Source organism: Haematobia irritans, chromosome 3 (assembly GCF_050003625.1).
Source record: "Haematobia irritans isolate KBUSLIRL chromosome 3, ASM5000362v1, whole genome shotgun sequence".
NCBI classification, from domain to species: Eukaryota; Metazoa; Arthropoda; class Insecta; order Diptera; family Muscidae; genus Haematobia; species Haematobia irritans.
The window spans coordinates 51,286,244-51,306,077 of NC_134399.1; the positions used below are offsets into that span (position 1 = coordinate 51,286,244).

General features: G+C 37.2%; 1 protein-coding gene across 7 annotated transcripts in view; it reads right to left on the reverse strand.

Annotated features, from left to right (window-relative positions):
* spri (Src homology 2 domain-containing protein sprint) overlaps nucleotides 1–19,834 on the reverse strand; it is a 996,502-nt gene that overhangs the window by 449,303 nt on the left and 527,365 nt on the right. Inside the window, exon 1 of one of the 7 annotated variants that reach the window (XM_075299540.1) lies at nucleotides 2,820–2,975. The exons of the other annotated variants lie outside the window; for them this stretch is intronic. Coding sequence (XP_075155655.1) covers nucleotides 2,820–2,893 — 74 coding nt within the window. The 5' untranslated portion in view covers nucleotides 2,894–2,975. Of the gene's footprint in view, nucleotides 1–2,819; nucleotides 2,976–19,834 lie in introns of those variants that run through there. 7 annotated transcript variants of the gene reach the window in all.

A 19,834-nucleotide genomic window follows, 5' to 3' on the forward strand; every position in this document is an offset into this window, starting at 1 on the left:
CATAAAACAGAGGCCATTACTTTGCCAGCGGATTTTTCAGTCTTTCCACGCTTCGGAGACGGTTCACCGGTCGCTGTCCACTCAGCCGACTGTCGATTTGGACTCAGGAGTGTAGTGATGGGGCCATGTTTCATCCATTGTTACATATCGACGGAAAAACTCGGGTGTATTACGAGTTAACAGCTGCAAACACCGCTCATAATCATCAACACGTTGTTGTTTTTGATCAAATGTGAGCTCGCGCGGCACCCATTTTGCACAGAGCTTCCGCGTATCCAAATATTGATGAATGATATGACCAACACGTTCCTCTGATATCTTTAAGGCCTCTGCCATCTTGATCAACTTCATTTTACGGTCATTCAAAATCATTTTGTGGATTTTTTTATGTTTTCGTCGGTAACCACCCGTGCTCATTTCACCACGCTTGAATTTTGCATACCAATCAATTATTGTTGATTTCCCTGGGGCAGAGTCCGGAAACTCATTATCAAGCCAAGTTTTTGCTTCCACCGTATTTTTTTCCCTCCAGAAAACAGTATTTTATCAAAACACGAAATTCATTTTTTTCACAATAACAAAAGTTGCTTCACAAAAGACGCTCTATCTCACAAACTAATTGACTTACAGACGTCAAATTTTGACACGAATCATTTGAAGGTTGGTACTATATAAAAATAATATGACCATAATATGAAGACCGGGGACTTATCAGCCAACCTGTTATATGTTTAGAATACGTAAGGTAGTTCCTAATGAATATCAATTACTTTTGATCAAAAACTCTTCTTGGGGGTTCTCCTTATGAAGTTATGTTACGAATTTATATCGTTACTGCACTGAAAAAATGCATGTGCGCTTCCAAAAATTTTGGTATTGATTCCGAGCGGAGAATACATGTAAGGATACTTTTAAGACACAATTCTCTTTTAAATTTGGGTTTTTTGTACTTGCTTCTAGGAAGCAAATTTTAATTTTTCGCTTTTTCAGCTTTTTTTCCTCATATGCTATCAAAGTCCATTAAAACTGAGGAGTCCTTTAATACGCAATTTATTTTATTTGAGGTTCACCGTATTTTTATACTCTAAAAAAAGCATGTCCGGTTTCAAAATTTTGTCTTTAATTTAAAAATGTTCGTATTGATTCCGAGCCATAGAAGCGGAGAATAAAAGTAAGGATACTTTTAAGACACAATTCTCTTTTAAATTTGTGTACTTGCTTCTAGGAAGCAAATTTTATTTTTTCGTGTTTTCAGCGTTTTTCTTCATATGCTATGAAATTCCTTTAAAACGAGTTAACGGCAACATTCCAGGAGAAATTATGCTATGTTTCAAGTAAAAACCTCTTTAAAATAAAGTGCTTTGTAGTCAAGATGCAAAAAGACAACAAATTTAAAGACAATTTCATTAAATTTAAATAATTTTTCTGAATTATTAAAGTCAAGTTGACCTCAGCCTATAATTTTTTTCTTTCATGTTAAAATACACATTTTTAAGTCAAATCACTTAATTACAAGGACAACCCGACTTCATTGAAAAGTTTATCGACTTCTGTACAAGGAAAAAAACTTTATATTAGAGAAAGGCGTCTTCTATGCTAAGCAAAATTTGAATTCGTATTTTAAAGACATGAAATCTTTGACCTCACGACAATATTTTTTTCAGTGAAGGAGGTGTATCTAGATATACTAAAAACACAACTGACAGAGACTGCCCAAAGGTTTGGATTGTTTGCTAAGGATAATGCTGCCAAATTACAATATAAGTTTTATCAGGTCAATGATACGAAACATAAATCGTATTTATGTAGAACGTGGTTTATCTATAATTGGACTCAAGTAATAAATACTCCTGCACAAAGCCTAGATATGAACCCCATAGACAAAGCCTAGATATGAATCCCATAGACATTATTTTAAAGAAAAAATTAAAACAAGATCACCGAAAAACATAAATGACCTAATTAAATATATAAAGGAAAGCTCGATTCAGTGTCGTTTAAAATTGGCTATTGAATCTAGTGGTGTGCGCGTGACACGAAATTCTCGTGACATGCGTGATTCACGCTTGAATCATGTGATCCAAATCCAAACCAAAACCAAGCAAATCTCGTGAATATGCGTCAATGGAACTAAAATAAATATGTAAACTAAAATAAAATGGGTTCTTGAATGTGCGTGAATAAAATTTCTGCAAAATCACGTTCACGAAAATAATCAAGATATAGTTCACACTCGTATGTTAACTGAAATTAATTTAGCTCTCGAACTGTATTCTATTTTTGAATTTTGTTACCTTTGCTGATTTCCGATTGGAAAATATCGTGGGTCTCGTGAATTGTCGTGAACGTGAGTCTTTAAAAGTAGTTCGTTTGTGAGTACTGGTTTTCATTTCGTGAATGTGCGTGAGTGGGATTGGCTACCACACGTATCGTGCGTGAATAAATTTTTTGCTTCGTGAATGCGGGTGAGTGTGATAGAAATTTCAGTCACGTGCACACCTCTAATTGAATCCATAAGAAGCCATACCAAATACTAGTTCCAAACAATTTATGTGATTTGAATGTATTATAGCTCTTTTTTTTTTTTGAATTGCAAAAAAATATTTTACGCCAAAAAACTGAATTTATTTTACATTTTGTTTGTTTCTGGTTTTCTTTTAAAAAAACTTGTTTTTGTTTTAGAATTACTGTTCTATAGAAGTTAAACAAACACTAAAATTTAATGAAATTCTAATTCCATTTAGTTTGATAATCATTATTTTTTTAATTTCGAAAACATTTTATTGACAAACTGTATTTCATTTATTCATTTTACTTACCGAAAATGAAAAAATTTCTCAAAGAAATTCCGACCCATACTGGTGGTTGTCATCATTGCTTTGTAGAATTCCATTAAAACTTAAGCACAGATTTACTGATTTTATTGTTTATATACAGATATTTTTTTAAATATAAAAACATTTTTACATTATGCCACAAATAATTTCAATATTTGATTCAAAGAGCTTTCACTGAAAAAGGTAAATGAAGATAAGATGGCATGCACATGGTTTCAATTAAATAAATTTAATTATATTAGGATTGTATGACACAATTTAGCATTGTATGACACACGTGTTGGTTTAAAATTCTATTAAGTAATGTCCCACCTTGTTTTTAGTTATTATTTGATTGTTATTTTTTACAATTACTGGTTTAGTTGGGCGTTTATGTTTATGTTATGTTAACGGTCGATTTCCTACATGTTTGCATCTCATGTCAATAATTAAGTAGAAGAAAACTCAAAAGTTTCAATTCTTTTGAAATCAGATCATCGGATCATAAGCAATGAATTTCACATGGGATTGCAATAGAACCGATGTCTTCGTTTGAGGATTCGAACTTGATATTTTGCAGATGTAAATGGTACCAAATCTTCCCCAATGCTAAATTTCATAAAATTCAAATAAAATGGCGAACTGCAAACATTTAATATCTAGAACCAATATTACTGCTAGATATATTTTTATATGGATCAGAGTTATTGTAAACTAACCATATAGTGGCCGCTTCACATATTATTCAATTTATTAAAGATTTATTATTTAGCCCACTATATAGACAATTAGCTGATTGATTTAAGTTTGGTTCTATGTTCGGTTTCCGCGCCGTTCACTCTTTTGAATCAATGAATTTAGAAATATGAATGCTTCACAATTAATGCTCTGGATCTTTTCCATCCATGGTCTGACAAAATTGTAACCAAAATATTTTTTGTTTTGGTGGAGTGGGTACTATGTTCACCTTAATATGAGAGTGACAACACTTCTTTGTATGGCATATTAAAAATATATTTTAATTAGTCTGTATTTTGTTTTTAATTTTACACAATATTTAAGTGAAGCTTAAATGTCATTTTATCCATGACAATCAAAGTTAATCCTCTGCTATAAATTGCACACGATTTCTCTTACACACAAAATAGGAAGAGCAAACCCTTTCATATAGTTTTACAATATTCCTTCAGAGCAGTGTTGCCAGGTCATTTTTGATTCTTCCCCCCAAACCTTAAGAAAAAACCCCTTTTTTCAAAAACCCCCAAAAATTTTAAGTATGTAAATAATACAAAAAGAGGCCCAAAATTTCGTTAAAAATCCTGTAGTGATACACTTAAAAAATTAAATTTAACACAAATATATAAACTGAAAGAAGATTTTTTCTGAGGAACAAAATTTTAGACAAAATAAGTTTTTTATGCTAAAAATTTTCTTTTGAAGTAAATAAAAATCATTAGATAAAATCATTACACCACTTGTCACAAATTCGGGCTCGATTCCTGCTTCTACCGAACACCAAAAAGTTTTTCAGCGGTGGATTATCCCACCTCAGTAATGCTGATGACATTTCTGAGGGTTTCAAAGCTTCTCTAGGTGGTTGCACTGCAATGTGGAACGCCGTTCGGACTCGGCTATAAAAAGGAGGTCCCTTTACATTGAGCTTAACTTGGAATCGGGCAGTGAAACGAGAGAAGTTCACCAGTGTGGCATCACAATGGATTGAATAGTCTAAGTAAGCCTGATACATCGGGCTGCCACATAACCCCCCTTCAAAAGATGCGGTTAAAAAAGAATGTCAGTGCATACTTGCTTGTATTTAGGAACATGGGTTGACTTCCCTTATTTTTTTCTCAAAGTTCATGCCAGAATTGTTCCAAATTTTGTTGAGAATTGCTCCACTTTATAAGATCTAAAATATTTTTTACCCCCAAATAAATGTTACCCCTAAAAATCCCCCTAAACGTGTAAAAACCCTAGAATTGGGGGAAAACCCCCAACCTGGCAACACTGCTTCAGAGCACAATTTCGTGACGTCCATTTTGAATGTCGATCTATTTTCCGTATGAATTTCTGTTGTCAAAAATTCCGTACTACACACAGGGCATCCGAACAATGCTGATGATTCACATTCACAGTTTATGGGACTTTGGCACGGGGATCCATAACGTGTGGGAATTCTCATCTCATACAAACACATATTAGCCGTTCGAGATAGGAATTTATGATTAAATGTGCGACACAAACATCTATAATCACTTGAATAAACTCAAAAAAGAGAAGTGAGACGATCGCACGTCAGTTGCGAATCAGTTACTACCGGTTCGGTTTTTCGGTCGGGCGGTTAGTCTTCGCGGTTAATGAGATTCAAGTTCTTTTCTTCCTGTTTGCGTTATTACCCCATTTCTTGTTGAAACGGTTCGTATTCTCCAAGAAAAATAAACAACGGATATACAATACGACAACAAAGATTCGTTCGGTTTGAAAGTTTTTCGGCGACTAAATCTCATTGTAGTGATCCAGCTAAATTTCTTAGTTCAATTGGTTACTTTTCCCCCAATGCATACAAACACATACACACATTGACAAGAGCCCCACTCAACCTGGCACACAAATGTACACTCGCTTGTGTGGCCGGTGAGTTGAATCTAACATTTCGCCATGACTTGGTTAGGTGGCCGCCCATCTGTGTGTTGTCGTAGTCTCTCCGGAAAGAATCATAATGAACGAGACTCGCGATTACGACGAATCAATGGATGTGTGAGATTGTTTGCATATGAATTCAGACTCGAAGGCATGTATACATCAGTTCATGCACACATACGTAATGTATGGTATACGTAAGATTTCCTTGCCCAATTGTTTTAGCCTTTTACTGTTCACCGACGGTGGTGCAAAACGATAAAATGTTTCAAATTTTAATTTAGTGGACACCTGGGACAACCGTTGTTGTTATCGCAAGTCCGTACAACTTACTCAGATTTAATGAAAAAATGTAATATATATTTTGTGGTTCTTTAATACCTAAATGGGAATTCGAATTAAATCTTTTTACGTCTTCTTGGATTTTATAAAGTAAACAATATTTTAAACACTGTGCATTGATAATGCTGGTATTGTCACCGTTGACTGTACTTTCTCATGCGAATATCCATCAGAGTTTTATTGTTGTGTTTTCCTTTTCAAGAGTTCAGATTGGTGATATTTTCTCTTGTCATAGTTTTTGTACAATTTTGTTTTGCATGTGTTATTGTTTTTGTCATTCACTGTAAACATTTTCTATCGAAGATGTATCTTAGTAGTTTCATTATAGAAGAAACAAACTTTTATATGCGATTTTCTTATCGAGTTAGTACCTCCGTTTGGGAAGAAGTCTCACTATGCGTCTTAGTGAAGGAAAAGTCGCACCAGTGTTTCATAAAGGTAAAAAAGCCAAAGATGTACTTTAGTAATGAATAAGGTCACATAGCCTGCATTGTTATCAGACTAACATAAATAATAGTAATCTACGAAGAGCCCGTCGTAAGAGGAGAAAACACTATAAATGTTGTCGTTAGAATTGTTGTTGTGTCCTTGAAACCAGTTTCAAATAGTTATCGCAGTAATTGTTGTTGACTAGAAACAAGACATTGTGTAATCGTTCACCAATCAGTTGAATTCAACAATGCCTCTAAAAATAGATGTCGATTTGTTGTTGCATTAGTGTAGTAACAAACCGATATCAAAAATAATATTAAGGAATGTTGGCTATGTCAGAAGATGGTGATGAAAAATGTTTCAATTTGGAAGGTATAATTCTCGTATGTAATTTCCTTAGGAAATTAGCATATGAGATGAAATTACGTTAAATCATCTCTCACTCCGCCAGATCTACACTAAAAAAACTTGCAGTAGCCAGCAAAGAAGCATATGTCTAGACAGGCTTGTGGATTGGTATTTGGCGTTTTCTTATCAATAGCTTCATAATCAATCAATTCCCTAATATTTTATGTCAAATAAGCTCGTATTAAAATTGTAATAATTGTTATCAATTGCTATTATTGTTATCAGGCTAACATACATAAATAATAATTGACAAAAATGTTTAAAATATAAAGTTGAGAGAGTAATAATTTCAATACCGATATGTCCCAAATTTCGGACGAATATAATGGTATAGTTTACTATTGTTGTATTAGTACTTTTATCTGTCATTTCTGTTGACCGTCTTTCAACCGTCGAACGGATCGGACGTGTTTTTTAATAGCGGATAAACTCATCGTAATAGGTACCTACTAAGAATTTCAAGTGTGGTGGGATATTAAGCCACCATACAGCGAAATTCAAAGCTATCCACTGGGTTGGGGCCCAGTGGACGGGTATCGAATGGAGTTATAAATCTGGGCAATGACCAAGAGTTAGGTCCAATTAGTCGACCTGTAGACGGGTCGACAAGTGGCGACACTCTGACAAGTCGAACTTTTTCTAAGGTAACGACATCAAAAGGAGGTAATCCCTCACGAAAGAGATACAAGGAACGCAGAAATGCTTTGTTCATCCTAAAGAAGTTAGGATCAGTCGACTCAAGCACGCGTCGGCTAAACAAAGCGATTCCTTAAAATGGGCTCAAGGAATTCTTGAGACTGGAAAAAGGGTATGATCGCCGGATGAGCTGCCATCCTCCAAAAGGGATCAAAGATCGTTTGCCTCAGTTGCTAAAGACAGCCTTGTGATGGCTATCATTAATAAAGGAGCATTGGACGGTATGGTTCCAATGCAAACATGGGGGATATTGAGAATGCTCTGTCTGTCGTCTACTCACAGGTGCTGGAAAAGTTTCCCGGCCCAGATCCTCGACACCAAGAGGCTGGTAGGTATCAAGGACGATTTAAGCTAGTCGCATTTGAGGACCAGAGGTTTATAGAATGTTTTAAAGCTGCTCTGATACTAATTGGTGAAGTTTGGGAAGGAGCTGCTCTAAAGTTAGTCGAGAAGAAAGACATACCGGCTAGACCTAGAGCACATGCGTGGATACCTGCAAACCCTTCTGACCCTGAATCTATTTTAAATAGGCTGAAACGATGCACTCCAGATCTTCCAACAGCTGATTGGAAGGTTGGCCGTTTGGATGAAGTGGATGGACCAAGACGGCATGCAGTGTTTATATTGAACACTCAGTCTTTGCCACATCTAGCAAAGTCTCAGGGCCGTGTATGTTATGCATTTCATTATATCCAAATGAAGGTATATAAAAACGATCAGCTAAAGGATTCAGAAATAGACAAGCCTCTGTCTGAATCAGAAGTAAGCGGATCATCTTGCGAAGTCGAGGGAGATACCAAAGTTGAATAAATGGATAGATACCATATGCGTGAGAAGGTTTCTACTGCCTCAGAACTCACCAAAGTTGAACCTATGGTTATTGCGAGAGTCACCGAGATCTCCGAAGAGGGCATTCTTGATGACTCGATTGAAGCGGCTGATGTGACGGTTGTTGAAAATCTCGATGGTCCTACGGATCCTCCAGATAAATCTTCATTGTAAGGCTGCATGTGCTGCCTTAAAAGTTCTCCTGATGAAAGGGGACATAGACATAGTTCTTATTCAAGAACCATATGTTTATAGAAACAAAATATGTGAATTAAGTACTCCGGGGTTCAAACTATTGCAGTATACTGGTAATGATGTAAATCGAGCCAGTATAATTGCTAAAAACGAGCTTAACTTGTTTCTGCTTCCGTCAATGTGCAATGCAGTCACTGTCGTTGCCAATTTAGAAATAGCCAAATGCAAATATTGGGTATCTTCGGTCTATATGGGACATGACAGGGAGATGCCTCCATGTGCCGTTAAGACCTTAGTTGAGGAGTCACTGAAAACAAAGACGAAACTCATGTCATGTACTGCAAAGATCGCAAACCTCCCACGGTTAGGCCCATTTCCTTAGGGGTATTGAAATTCCCTTTGGTGAGTGTGCAAACTATTTCCTTAGGGGGGTGAGTGTGCAAAATACCTTGGCGTTATTTTGGACAGGAAGCTGAACTTTAAGCTTAATATTGAAGAAAGGGCGAGGAAAGCAACGGTAGCTTTATACTCGTGCAAAAAGGCAATAGGGAAAACGGGGGGACTAAAACCAAAAATTGTACATTGGCTATACACGGCAGTGGTTAGACCTATAATGCCATATGGTGTTGTAGTCTGGTGGCCGGCACTTCACCAGCCGACAAGTTTAGACAAAGTTCAGCGTATGGCGTGATTGTGTATCTCAGGTGCATTCAGCAAGACAGGAACAAATTCCCTTAATGTCATGCTGCATCTATTGCCTTTAGACATTTTGGCCAAACAGTCAGCTGCAACAACGGCTGTGCGGTTGCGCGAGCTATCGCTGTGGTCGGAAAAAAGTTACGATCACAGTTCGGTCCTCAAAATAATGCCAGATGTGCCTAACGTAGGTTAGGTTAGGTTAGGTTAGGTTATGTGGCAGCCCGATGTATCAGGCTCACTTAGACTATTCAGTACATTGTGATACCACAGTGGTGAACTTCTCTCTTATCTCTGAGTGCTGCCCGATTCCATGTTAAGCTCAATGACAAGGGACCTCCTTTTTATAGCCGAATCCGAACGGCGTTCCACATTCCAGTGAAACCACTTAGAGAAGCTTTGAAACCCTCAGAAATGTCACCAGCATTACTGAGGTGAGATAATCCACCGCTGAAAAACTTTTTGGTGGCATGTGCCTAACGTAGTGAATTACACTTTGGCGAGTCCACTTTTCGACAAAAATTGACAATTGGGTTTTGGTGTATATTCTAATGATCTGGAACTTCGAATAGCGAAAAGATTACCTAATCACTGTAGTGTTTTTCAGGCTGAAATATTAGCAATAAGAGAGGTGGCGAATTGAAGTAATGTTCCAAAAAATGTGGGCATTAATATATACTCAGACAGTCAACCTGCAATAAAATCCTTGGACTCTGTGTTCCTCAACTCGAAAACGGCCATCGACTGCCGCAAATCTCTCAATGAGATGGCTGAGCAGTACAATATTCACCTAATATGGGGGCCTGGCCATAGGAACATACCGGGGAACTGCGAAGCGGATGAGTTGGCAAGGCTAGGCTACCTTACATATCCCAGGGGAACTAGAATCTGTTGGTATGCCTATGGAAATCAATTAAACACCTCTTGTGTGAGTGTCCTGCATTTTGTGTAAAGCGCAAGCAACTTTTAGGAGCATATAGCTTCAGATTACTGGCGGATCTGGAAAACGTTAACTTAAGCAGTCTGCTAATGTTTTTGGAACAATCTGGCTGGTTCAACAAAGAAAAATAATCAAGAAGGTTCATTGGTTAAAACTAGAAGTGCCCATATGTAATAGGTACTTTTAGTTAATGTGGTATCACAATGGACCGAATAGTCTAAGTGAGCCTGAATCTTAGTCGGGCTGCCACTTTAACCTAACCTAACCTACCCTCCGTTGTTCATTGGTTAGGAGCCACCGTGGTCCATACATAGGGGTCGACGCAACACCAAAATTAGTCGAAAATCGGCTTTTCGACTTTTTGCAATCTTCAAATTCGACTACTTGATTTCTGACAGACAGAAAATCGACCAAACCCGAATAATCAACTTTTGATGTTGGCCAAAATCGGATTTATCCGTTCTTTTGTAGAAGATATTAGTTATTTTAAAAAATATTTACACTAATAGAAAAAAATTACGTTCCATAGTCGTGAACCGACGGTGACAAAATGAAACGGAAACGTTCATAAAAAATCAAAACGGAATGTTCACAATTTCGACCACGGGCGTTAACGATTTCATGAACGGCATTCGTTTTTCTTTGGCCATGAAAAGCCTCCCTCGGTGGTGCAATGTGCTAAGGCGACTGTTAACGCGTATGGTGCAGAAAACACAGGTTCGAGTCACGCTAGCGGAAATATATATTTTTTAATTTTGTTTATAAAGTCGTAACCATAACGTTTTCAGATCATGAACGCTGGTTGTTGTTTTGATAACGCATGGTGTCATTTTATCGTTGTCAGATTGACACCGCCTGTTCACAGTTTGACACCACATGTGTGTTGATTCACTTTCATGAACGAATCGTTTTGAAATGTGCACGCCATGCATGATTTTTTCTATGAGTGTAGACGAATTTTCCAATGTCCGAAAAAGTATCGAGAAGTCGATTTGATTCTAATTACAACTGGTAGATTTATGAGTCAACATGAAAATGAAACTTATATAACGTTGGATCGGGATCTCGTTTATATACAGTTATTTAACCTTATACAATTTTAATTTGATTTTCTGTTAAGTATCGTTACATCGAGTCGAGAGAATGTTTTCCAAAAAAATCGGTTCTGTATATACTCCCAAACATATTGTACTGTGCAAGCATTCTATGTTTCACCTTAGGTATATGTGCTTTTAAGGCCCCAAATAGTTAACTTTTGTTTTAAAGCATTTCAGCAACCTCCACTTTTATTCGTTATAATTACTTTCATCTTGAAGTTTCACCCCCATATTTAAAAACGTTAAAGTATACTTTAAGCTTACTATTACCATAAAAATTCCTTGGATAACCTATTATGAATAGGCACTTTTAGAAAAATATGTTCTTCATATGTTCCGATATAAATAAAATGTGTTTGGGGCAGAATTTTTTAAACACGCTATATTTTAGTGCAAAAATGTAATGTTCCTAAACTATTAATTAAATGAGAAGTTAAAGTGAGAAGTTAATAAGAGAGAAGTTCACTACTGTGGTATCACAATGGACTGAATAGTCTAAGTGAGCCCGATACATCAGATTGCCACCTAACTTAACCTAGGATTAAATGTTTGGGACACATATTATGTTGAATGTTTCATAAAAATAATATGTGTGAATGTAAACATATATAAATTTACATATTTCGAGTAAACAGTGGAGTGGAATAACCCAAAGCAACGATTGAAAAAGTTTATTTACTTAAAAATTAATTTTTAAAGAAAAGTAACATGAAAACATGGCCCTATTAGAGCGATAGTGTCAACTTAATACCTGATTGTAAATCTTTAATAACCTACATTTCGAATTTTCATTGTAAAAATTTTATATAGTAATATGTAATGTTGAACAATTTTCGAAATTTTTGGAATATGTGTAAAAAATTTTTTTGATGTTCGGTCGGAGCAGGGATTGAACCCACGACCCTTTGCATTCAAGGGGGACATGCTAACCATTGATCCACGTGTCCAACAAATGTATGTTTCTGTTAAATAAAGTTTGTTTACTCGACTCGTGGGCGCCGCTAGCTATGTTATGCTATGTAGATATAACTTACATGGATAATTGTCTATTGATGACAATAAGAGCTACAAAGCTCAGTGGATAGTGTGTTGGCTTACAAATTGGTCTGCGGTTCGATTCTCCGTCCAGGCGAAAGGTAAAATTTAAAAAATGTGTACAATTGAATAATTTCTTCAAGATTGTATTACAGAAAAAGGTGCTAAGAACTAAGAAACATCGTGGAAGTGTGAAAGATGTGAGGGAATATGCAATTAGGAAGAAATAAATTTTTTGTGCGCACAATCTCCTTTGGGAGAAAATTATTCAAGCATATAATATTTTTGGGCTCAAAATGCTTCCAAACATATAATGTTCATATAAAACAAACATAATAATGTTTCAGCAATATCCAATAATATATGTGCTTCCTGCAAAATATGTTTGGAACATATGCTAGAGAAGCGATTTTGATGCTGTGGGATTTAACTTTATAGTCATTGAATAGCGACTTTATAGTTATTGTGGACTACTGTTACCACATTCGTTAATTATTCAATTTTCTACGATGAAATTGAAAATAATTATGATCTTTTTTTCTCCGATCTTTTTTTCTATTCTTTTCTGACTTTTCTAAACGTATATATGTTTATACGAAACGTTTAAATTAATATATGTTTGCATCCAAAATATTATATTTAAGAAAATGCAATGTCCCAAACATGTTATGTTAGTTTATGAACATTATATGCTTGCACTTAAAAAAATATACACCAAAACATATGAAAAACAGTCATTTTCGTCCGTGTAGCAAAAACGGACAGTTTAAAATTTCAATAACGAAATATGTTTTTCGAACCATTGACACAACAACATTTATTTGTTATATAGTAATAAATTAACATTAAAGCAGTAGGCACAAATGTTTGGTCGTCGTTATTTCCATGCAAGCATTTGGATGTGCAAGTTTTCTCAAATACGAAAACAAGGACATCACTATTGTGGAGGATATTTCCATATCGAAACAAGTTAAGACAAATCATTTAAAGAAGGACTAATCTACATTTTTGGTAGAAAATTTAATTGAAACGGAGAGCTAGCTATCAAATTCTTATTAAGAACTTATGTGCGATCCTAATTGGGTTGTTTCTGGCAAAACAACTATTTCAATAGTATAGTGTGGATTACACACAGAATGCATAAAGTCGATGCTCGCTAAATAGCATGGCTTGTAAACACAACAGTAAATAACAGTAAACCAACCAGAAAAAAAAATTTAGAATAGTATAACAAAATAATAACAAAACTGTTCTTTTATGCAACTATAGCCATTTTGAAGTTCAATATCCTGATCCTCCATTATTAATCATTCGAGTTTGAAATGCTGGTGGTAAACGTTACACTTATGCATCTTAAATTTTGACGTAATGAAGAAGAACAAGTATATACGGCCGCAAGTTCGGCCAGGCCGAATCTTATGTACCCACCACCATGGATTGCGTAGAAACTTCTACGAAAGACTATCATCCACAAGCGAATTACTTGGGTTGTGGTATCTTAAAACTTCTTAACATCGTTTTCTAAATTGTGATTTAGTCCATACATGGTATATATTAGACAAAAAAGTTATGTATAGTTAAGTCTACAAATAATTACGAATCGATATGGACTTTTTGTACGTAGAGAGCCAGAATTGAAATATGGGGGTCGCTTATATGGGGGCTATATACAATTATGAACTTCATATGGACCAATTTTTGTGTGATTGGGGGTCGATTTATCTGAGGGCCATATATAACTATAGACCGATATGGACCTAGTTAGGCATGGTTGTTAACGACCATATACTAGCACAATGTACCAAATTTCAACTCACTCGGATGAAATTTGCTCCTCCAAGAGGTTCCAAAACCAAATCTCGGGATCGGTTTATATGGGGCTATGTACGATTATGGACTGATATGGACCACTTTTGGCATGGTTGTTAAATATCATATACTACCACCACGTACCAAATTTCAAGCAGATCGGATGAATTTTGCTTCTCCAAAAGGCACCGGAGGTCAAATCTGAGGATCGGTTTATATGGGAGCTATATATAATTATGGACTGATAGGAACCAATTCCTGCATGGTTGGTGGATAACATATACTAACATCACGTACCAAATTCCAACCGAATGGGAAGAATTTTGCTCTTCCAAGGGTCTCTGGAGGTCAAATCTGGGGATCGGTTTATATGGGGCCTATATATAATTATGGACCGATATCGACCAATTTTTCATGGGAGTTTGAGGCCATATATTAACACCACGTACCAAATTTCAACTGAATCAGATGAATTTTGGTCTTCCAAGAGGTTCCGGAGGTCAAATCTGGTGATCGGTTTATATGGGGGCTATATATAATTATGAACCGATGTGGACTAATTTTTGCATGGTTGTTAGAGACCATATACTAACATCACGTACCAAATTTCAGCCGGATCGGATGAAATTTGCTTCTCTTAGAGGCCTCGCAAGCCAAATCGGGGGATCGGTTTATATGGGGGCTATATATAATTATGGACCGATGTGGACCAATTTTTGCATGGTTGTTAGAGACCATATACCAACACCATGTACCAAATTTCAGCCGGATCGGATGAAATTTGGTTCTTTTAGAGGCCTCGCAAGCCAAATTTTGGGGTCCGTTTATATGGGGGCTATACGTAAAAGTGGACCGATATGGCCCAAGTTTCAAGTCGATAGCTTGTTTCGTTCGGAAGTTAGCGTGATTTCAACAGACGGACGGACGGACGGACATGCTCAGATCGACTCAGAATTTCACCACGACCCAGAATATATATACTTTATGGGGTCTTAGAGCAATATTTCGATGTGTTACAAACGGAATGACAAAGTTAATATACCCCCCATCCTATGGTGGTGGGTATAAAAACACAAACAGCCGGCTCGTCAAACATTTCAACGTTGATGGGATAGTTTCTACACCGTTTCATCCGTCTTTTTGTGAATGGCAAAAACTTGATTTGTCTCCAGCTCAGAGGAAAATAGGAAACAAATTATTGGAATTCATAAAATATTGAATATGTATTTTCATCATAAACTACTAAACAAATACGCAAGTATGTGTAAAGTATTATGAAGATTTATAAAATTGAAACAGAAAATCAACACAGGAAAATTATTGTGGACTTTGCGGCATGGGAAATCCACTAATGCTAATCTGACAAGCCAACATTTAGCTCTCCAAGTTTTCCACTTGTTTCAACCCACTAGCTACACTTTTGTCTTTTTTATAGACCAATGCCAGTAACCTCATGTCTGCCGCCGGCTGGCTAGAAAAAAAAAACGCGTAGATGTACATCGAACTCCATACGTGCCAAGTGAATCCAGTATATGAACGGATGTTAGTTCGGACAACAGATATTGCCACATTTTTTCCAACCAACTGAAAATATTCGCAATTCAAAGACAAAAGAGAGGCGGATGAACAGACGGATGGATGGCTTATCACAAAAATCACATCTATATGAATGAAACTGTGTGGAAGTGGGGTCTTAATAGAAGAACACAAAAGAGTGGAGTGACTTCAAACCAAAAGCAGTTGTTAACCCAGAAATAAACTTTAAAATGAAGTAGAATTTTCTGTTTAAAATTGTGTTATGCCAAGAAGCTATTTTGCAAGATGATAGTAGCTAATAAGTTAGCCAGTGAAGAAGACTACAAAGTCCAACATTAAACTTATCTTCACAGCAAACACGCGACATTTGCATTGGTTATATAAGCTCCGTGCCTTTGCTAAATATGCCATGGCACAAAAAAATAGACAACCGCCATACCTAACAAACTAGAGTAGTAGAGAAATTGGTACTTTTGAATAAAAAAATTACAATGCGACCCCGCGAGATATTTGGTATTTGTCAACCTTCTTGAAGTTCATAAATTAAATGAAGACCAATTCGTTCGGATTAAAATCAAGGCAATTTTTTTTTTGACTCCATATCCGCAAAATCTTCAGAATCGTTTGTCAGTTAAATGTTTGATTCGTGAATATTGGTATTACCTCGCGACATGTTTGGAATCTTCTTCAACCTTCTTTAAGTTGATAAAAATATGAAAACGAGTTCGTTCGACACAGAATCAGAGCTGTAAAATTGAGCCCACGAATATTGAATATGGAAATAGGTTGGAAAAAAATTATTTAATTTCAAACATTAGCACATGCATGCAGGATTATATGGAAAATGAGGATTTTGGATTTGGAGCACTTAAAAAAGCAACAACGTTGCTTTAGAATCTTTCAAAATGTAGGAAAATTTCTATTTCTTACACACAATATGAATTTGTATATAAATTTGTACATTTTTATAAATTTTTTGACTTTTCCATAAAATAGATGTACACTTCATAATATATTGTTTTCGTAAATACTTTTTATGAAATTATGAATTTTTTAATAATATATATATGGACTCTTTCATAAAATTCATGAAGCTTAACATGACATATCCCAAAAATACTGACGTGAGAGAGCCAACATATAGTGTTGCTCTCATATTTATACAATACAAGATTAAAATTCAAACAATAAAATCATACAATAAGAGACAGGCACAATCAAATTCACAAAAAAACAGTGATAATGAGTTGGAAACACTTATTTTTTTTAAACAAAGAATTAACAATTCATTGTAATATAAAAATTTGGAAATAATTCATGCTATACTTTCAGTGCACAAAAATCCGTAGTGAAATTATAATGACAAAACAACTTCATTGAAGAATATATCTCGTATTTTAAGGACATGACATCTTTGGCCTGCTTCAATTAATTTTTTTCTGACAAGTTTTATGCATTTTATAATAAATTTGATTTTTCTCACAAACATCCCGTTTTGTCAAAATTTTTACCAAATAATGAAAATGTGTGAAAGTTTTTTTTTATTATGATGAAAGAACCAAATAAATTCAAACATTTTAATGCCTAAAACACGGTTAGGTTAGGTCAGGGGCAGCCCGATGTATCAGGCTCATTTAGACTATTCAGTCCATTGTGATGAACAGTCGTGAACTTCTCTCTTATCACTGAGTGCTGCCCGATTCCATGTTAGGCTCAATGACAAGGGACCTCCTTTTTATAGCCGAGTTCGAACGGCGTTCCACATTGCAGTGAAATCACTTAGAGAAGCTTTGAAACACTCAGGCGGGCATGCTAATCATTGCACCACGGTGGCTCCCAAAAATCAAACACGGTTAGGTTTCACGGTCAGCGGTATGTTGTTGTTGTAACAGTTTATTGTGATTTCATAAATTTTATGTTATACGCTTTGGTACTTCAGCTTGTGGCCAGATCGAGAAACTCTGCGACTAAGGTGGGGTGTGTCCAGAGTGATCTGAAGTAAGTCGGGTTGGTTTAGTTGGGCAAGAGAAAAGATGACGCGTGTGGTGTGGCCCTTGGTTGCAAAGTGGACAAACGTCAGCTACGCTGCTATCAATCACTGATAAATAGGAATTGAGGCGGCTGCACTTGCCTGATCTCAATTCCTCCGGTGTTATGGGCGGTGGTCGGACTCCGAGCACAGGATTAACCTTGTAGCTTCTCACCGCTTCAGCTACAGTATCCTCATGAATCCTGTTCAAACCTGCCTGGTACGCTGATTGATCTAGATGCTCTCTTTTGTAGCGCTACATCTCGCGCTCTAGATGATGTATATCAACCCTTACTTTCCTGGGTGGTGGTTGTGTATCCATAAGATGGTGGTTTGGATGATTACTGCGATAATAACCCAGGAGACAACAACGCTTTGACAGCGTCTCCACATAAAGGAGATCCAGGGGTGTGCTGCGGAGACACCCAGTCGCAGTTCTAAGGACAGCGTTCTGGCAGGTCTGTATGTTATTCCACTGCGTATCACTAGTCTGCGGCGTGCACACTGGAGCTGCATAGTTTACCACTGACCGGCCAATTGCCTTATAGATAGTTAACAAGTACTGCCGGCAAGTGACTTGAGGACCTTGTTTCTACCGCGGAGCTTATTACAAATTGCAGTGGCATGGGCAGACGACCTGAAAAGGCTGTCGAATGTGACCCCAAGAATCTTGGGGTAATTTGTGGTCGGAATTATTTCGCCATCGACACTAATATTCAACTGCCTGCTCACTTCTGCCGTCCATGTAGTGAATAGTGTGGCTGATGAGTTTCTCGCAGTGAAATAACTGGTAAGATTAGTAATGTAGACGTTTAAACGTATGATACATCTCGACGCCATCTGGAGGGTGTGGAATAGAAGATAGGTAGAGGTTAAACAGTGCCGGAGAAATCACCCCACCCAGGGGAACTCCCTATTTCACTCTACGGGGTCTTGATTTCCTATCCCTAAATTCCACATACGACGGGCGTGCAAAGCCGTTGTCGTACTGTGTACTTTGCGGAATCCGTGTTGATGATTAGCAGCTGGAAATTTTTCCACAAGGCTAGGGAGGAGTAGTGCCTCAATTGTCTTGGCTACTGACGAGTGAAGTGAAATCGGTCTGTCTTCGTACTATGTACGGAATCCATGTTGATGGTGGGCAGCTGGAAAATTCCCCACAAGCCTGGGGAGGAGTACTTCCTGAAGTGTCTGGGCTACTGGCGAGGGAAGGGATGTCGGTCTGTAGAATTCGCCTTTACTCGAATCTTTGTCTGGTTTCAGTAGTGGAATCACCCTACCCATTTTCCAGACTTCGGGTATAATGAGCGATTCTAAGGACAAATTGAGGAGTCTGGTCAAGTACTCAACTCCCAGTATTACCAGATGCTTCAGCATTAGCATAGAGATTCCGTCAGGGCACAACGCTTTGGCGCTGTTGATGACATCGGTAACTTCGGCTATGGTAGATTGTGGTGTGTCATCGACTCGGAGACCACGGATGCGACGAATGGCTCTCCTTTTCGCTGTATCACTCTCGGGGTACTCGACAAACAGTCGGTTGAATAATGTGGCGCACCTATTCAGATCAGTCACTGTCACGTTGCCAAAGGTGACTGAAATACCATCATCCCTAGAGGGCTCTCACTGTTGACAATTTACCTGTTCCTGTGCCTAGGTTACATTGCTTCAGGCGTTCATCATGCTCGTCTGCGAGTCCCGCCGCTTCGGCTGGGAAGTTGGGCCTCACTTGGCCAATTCGACCAGTTGGCTTGAAGTGAGCGGCTGCTGCTTTGATGATGGTCCGGAACGCCCTCTGGGCAACATGAACATGGGAAGGGGACGGGAGCTCACTGAAGCGGCGATCTGTGTATTCTCTGAAGCCTTCCCAGTTGGCTTTCTTTTGGTTAATAAACGTCCGGCGTTCAGAGGTTATGAAATCGGAGGGTCGGTTAATGGTGAGAATTATGGGGAGGTGATCTGATGCCAGTGAAATGACGGGTTGCCAAGATACGTCATCGGTCAGCGGTATAGGTAGGGTTGCCAGATGAAACAAAGGAATATTTGAGTTTCAATTTCATTTCTACTATATAAAAATAAGTCGGGTTTTCATTCCTGACGCATTAACTCCAGAACGCATTAACTGATTTCCATGGTTTTGCATTCGTTGGATAGGTCTCGGGCTCTGTGAGGTTTATAGATATAGAAAATTTAAGAAAAGTTTAAACGGGAAAGCGTGAAAATCTTTTCTTACATACAGCGCACATTAGAAAAAAGTATAATTTGAACTCATCGCAGTTGCTTTTGTTATAAAATAATTTTTTTTTTCACATGCAAAATGTTCGGAGAACGTAGA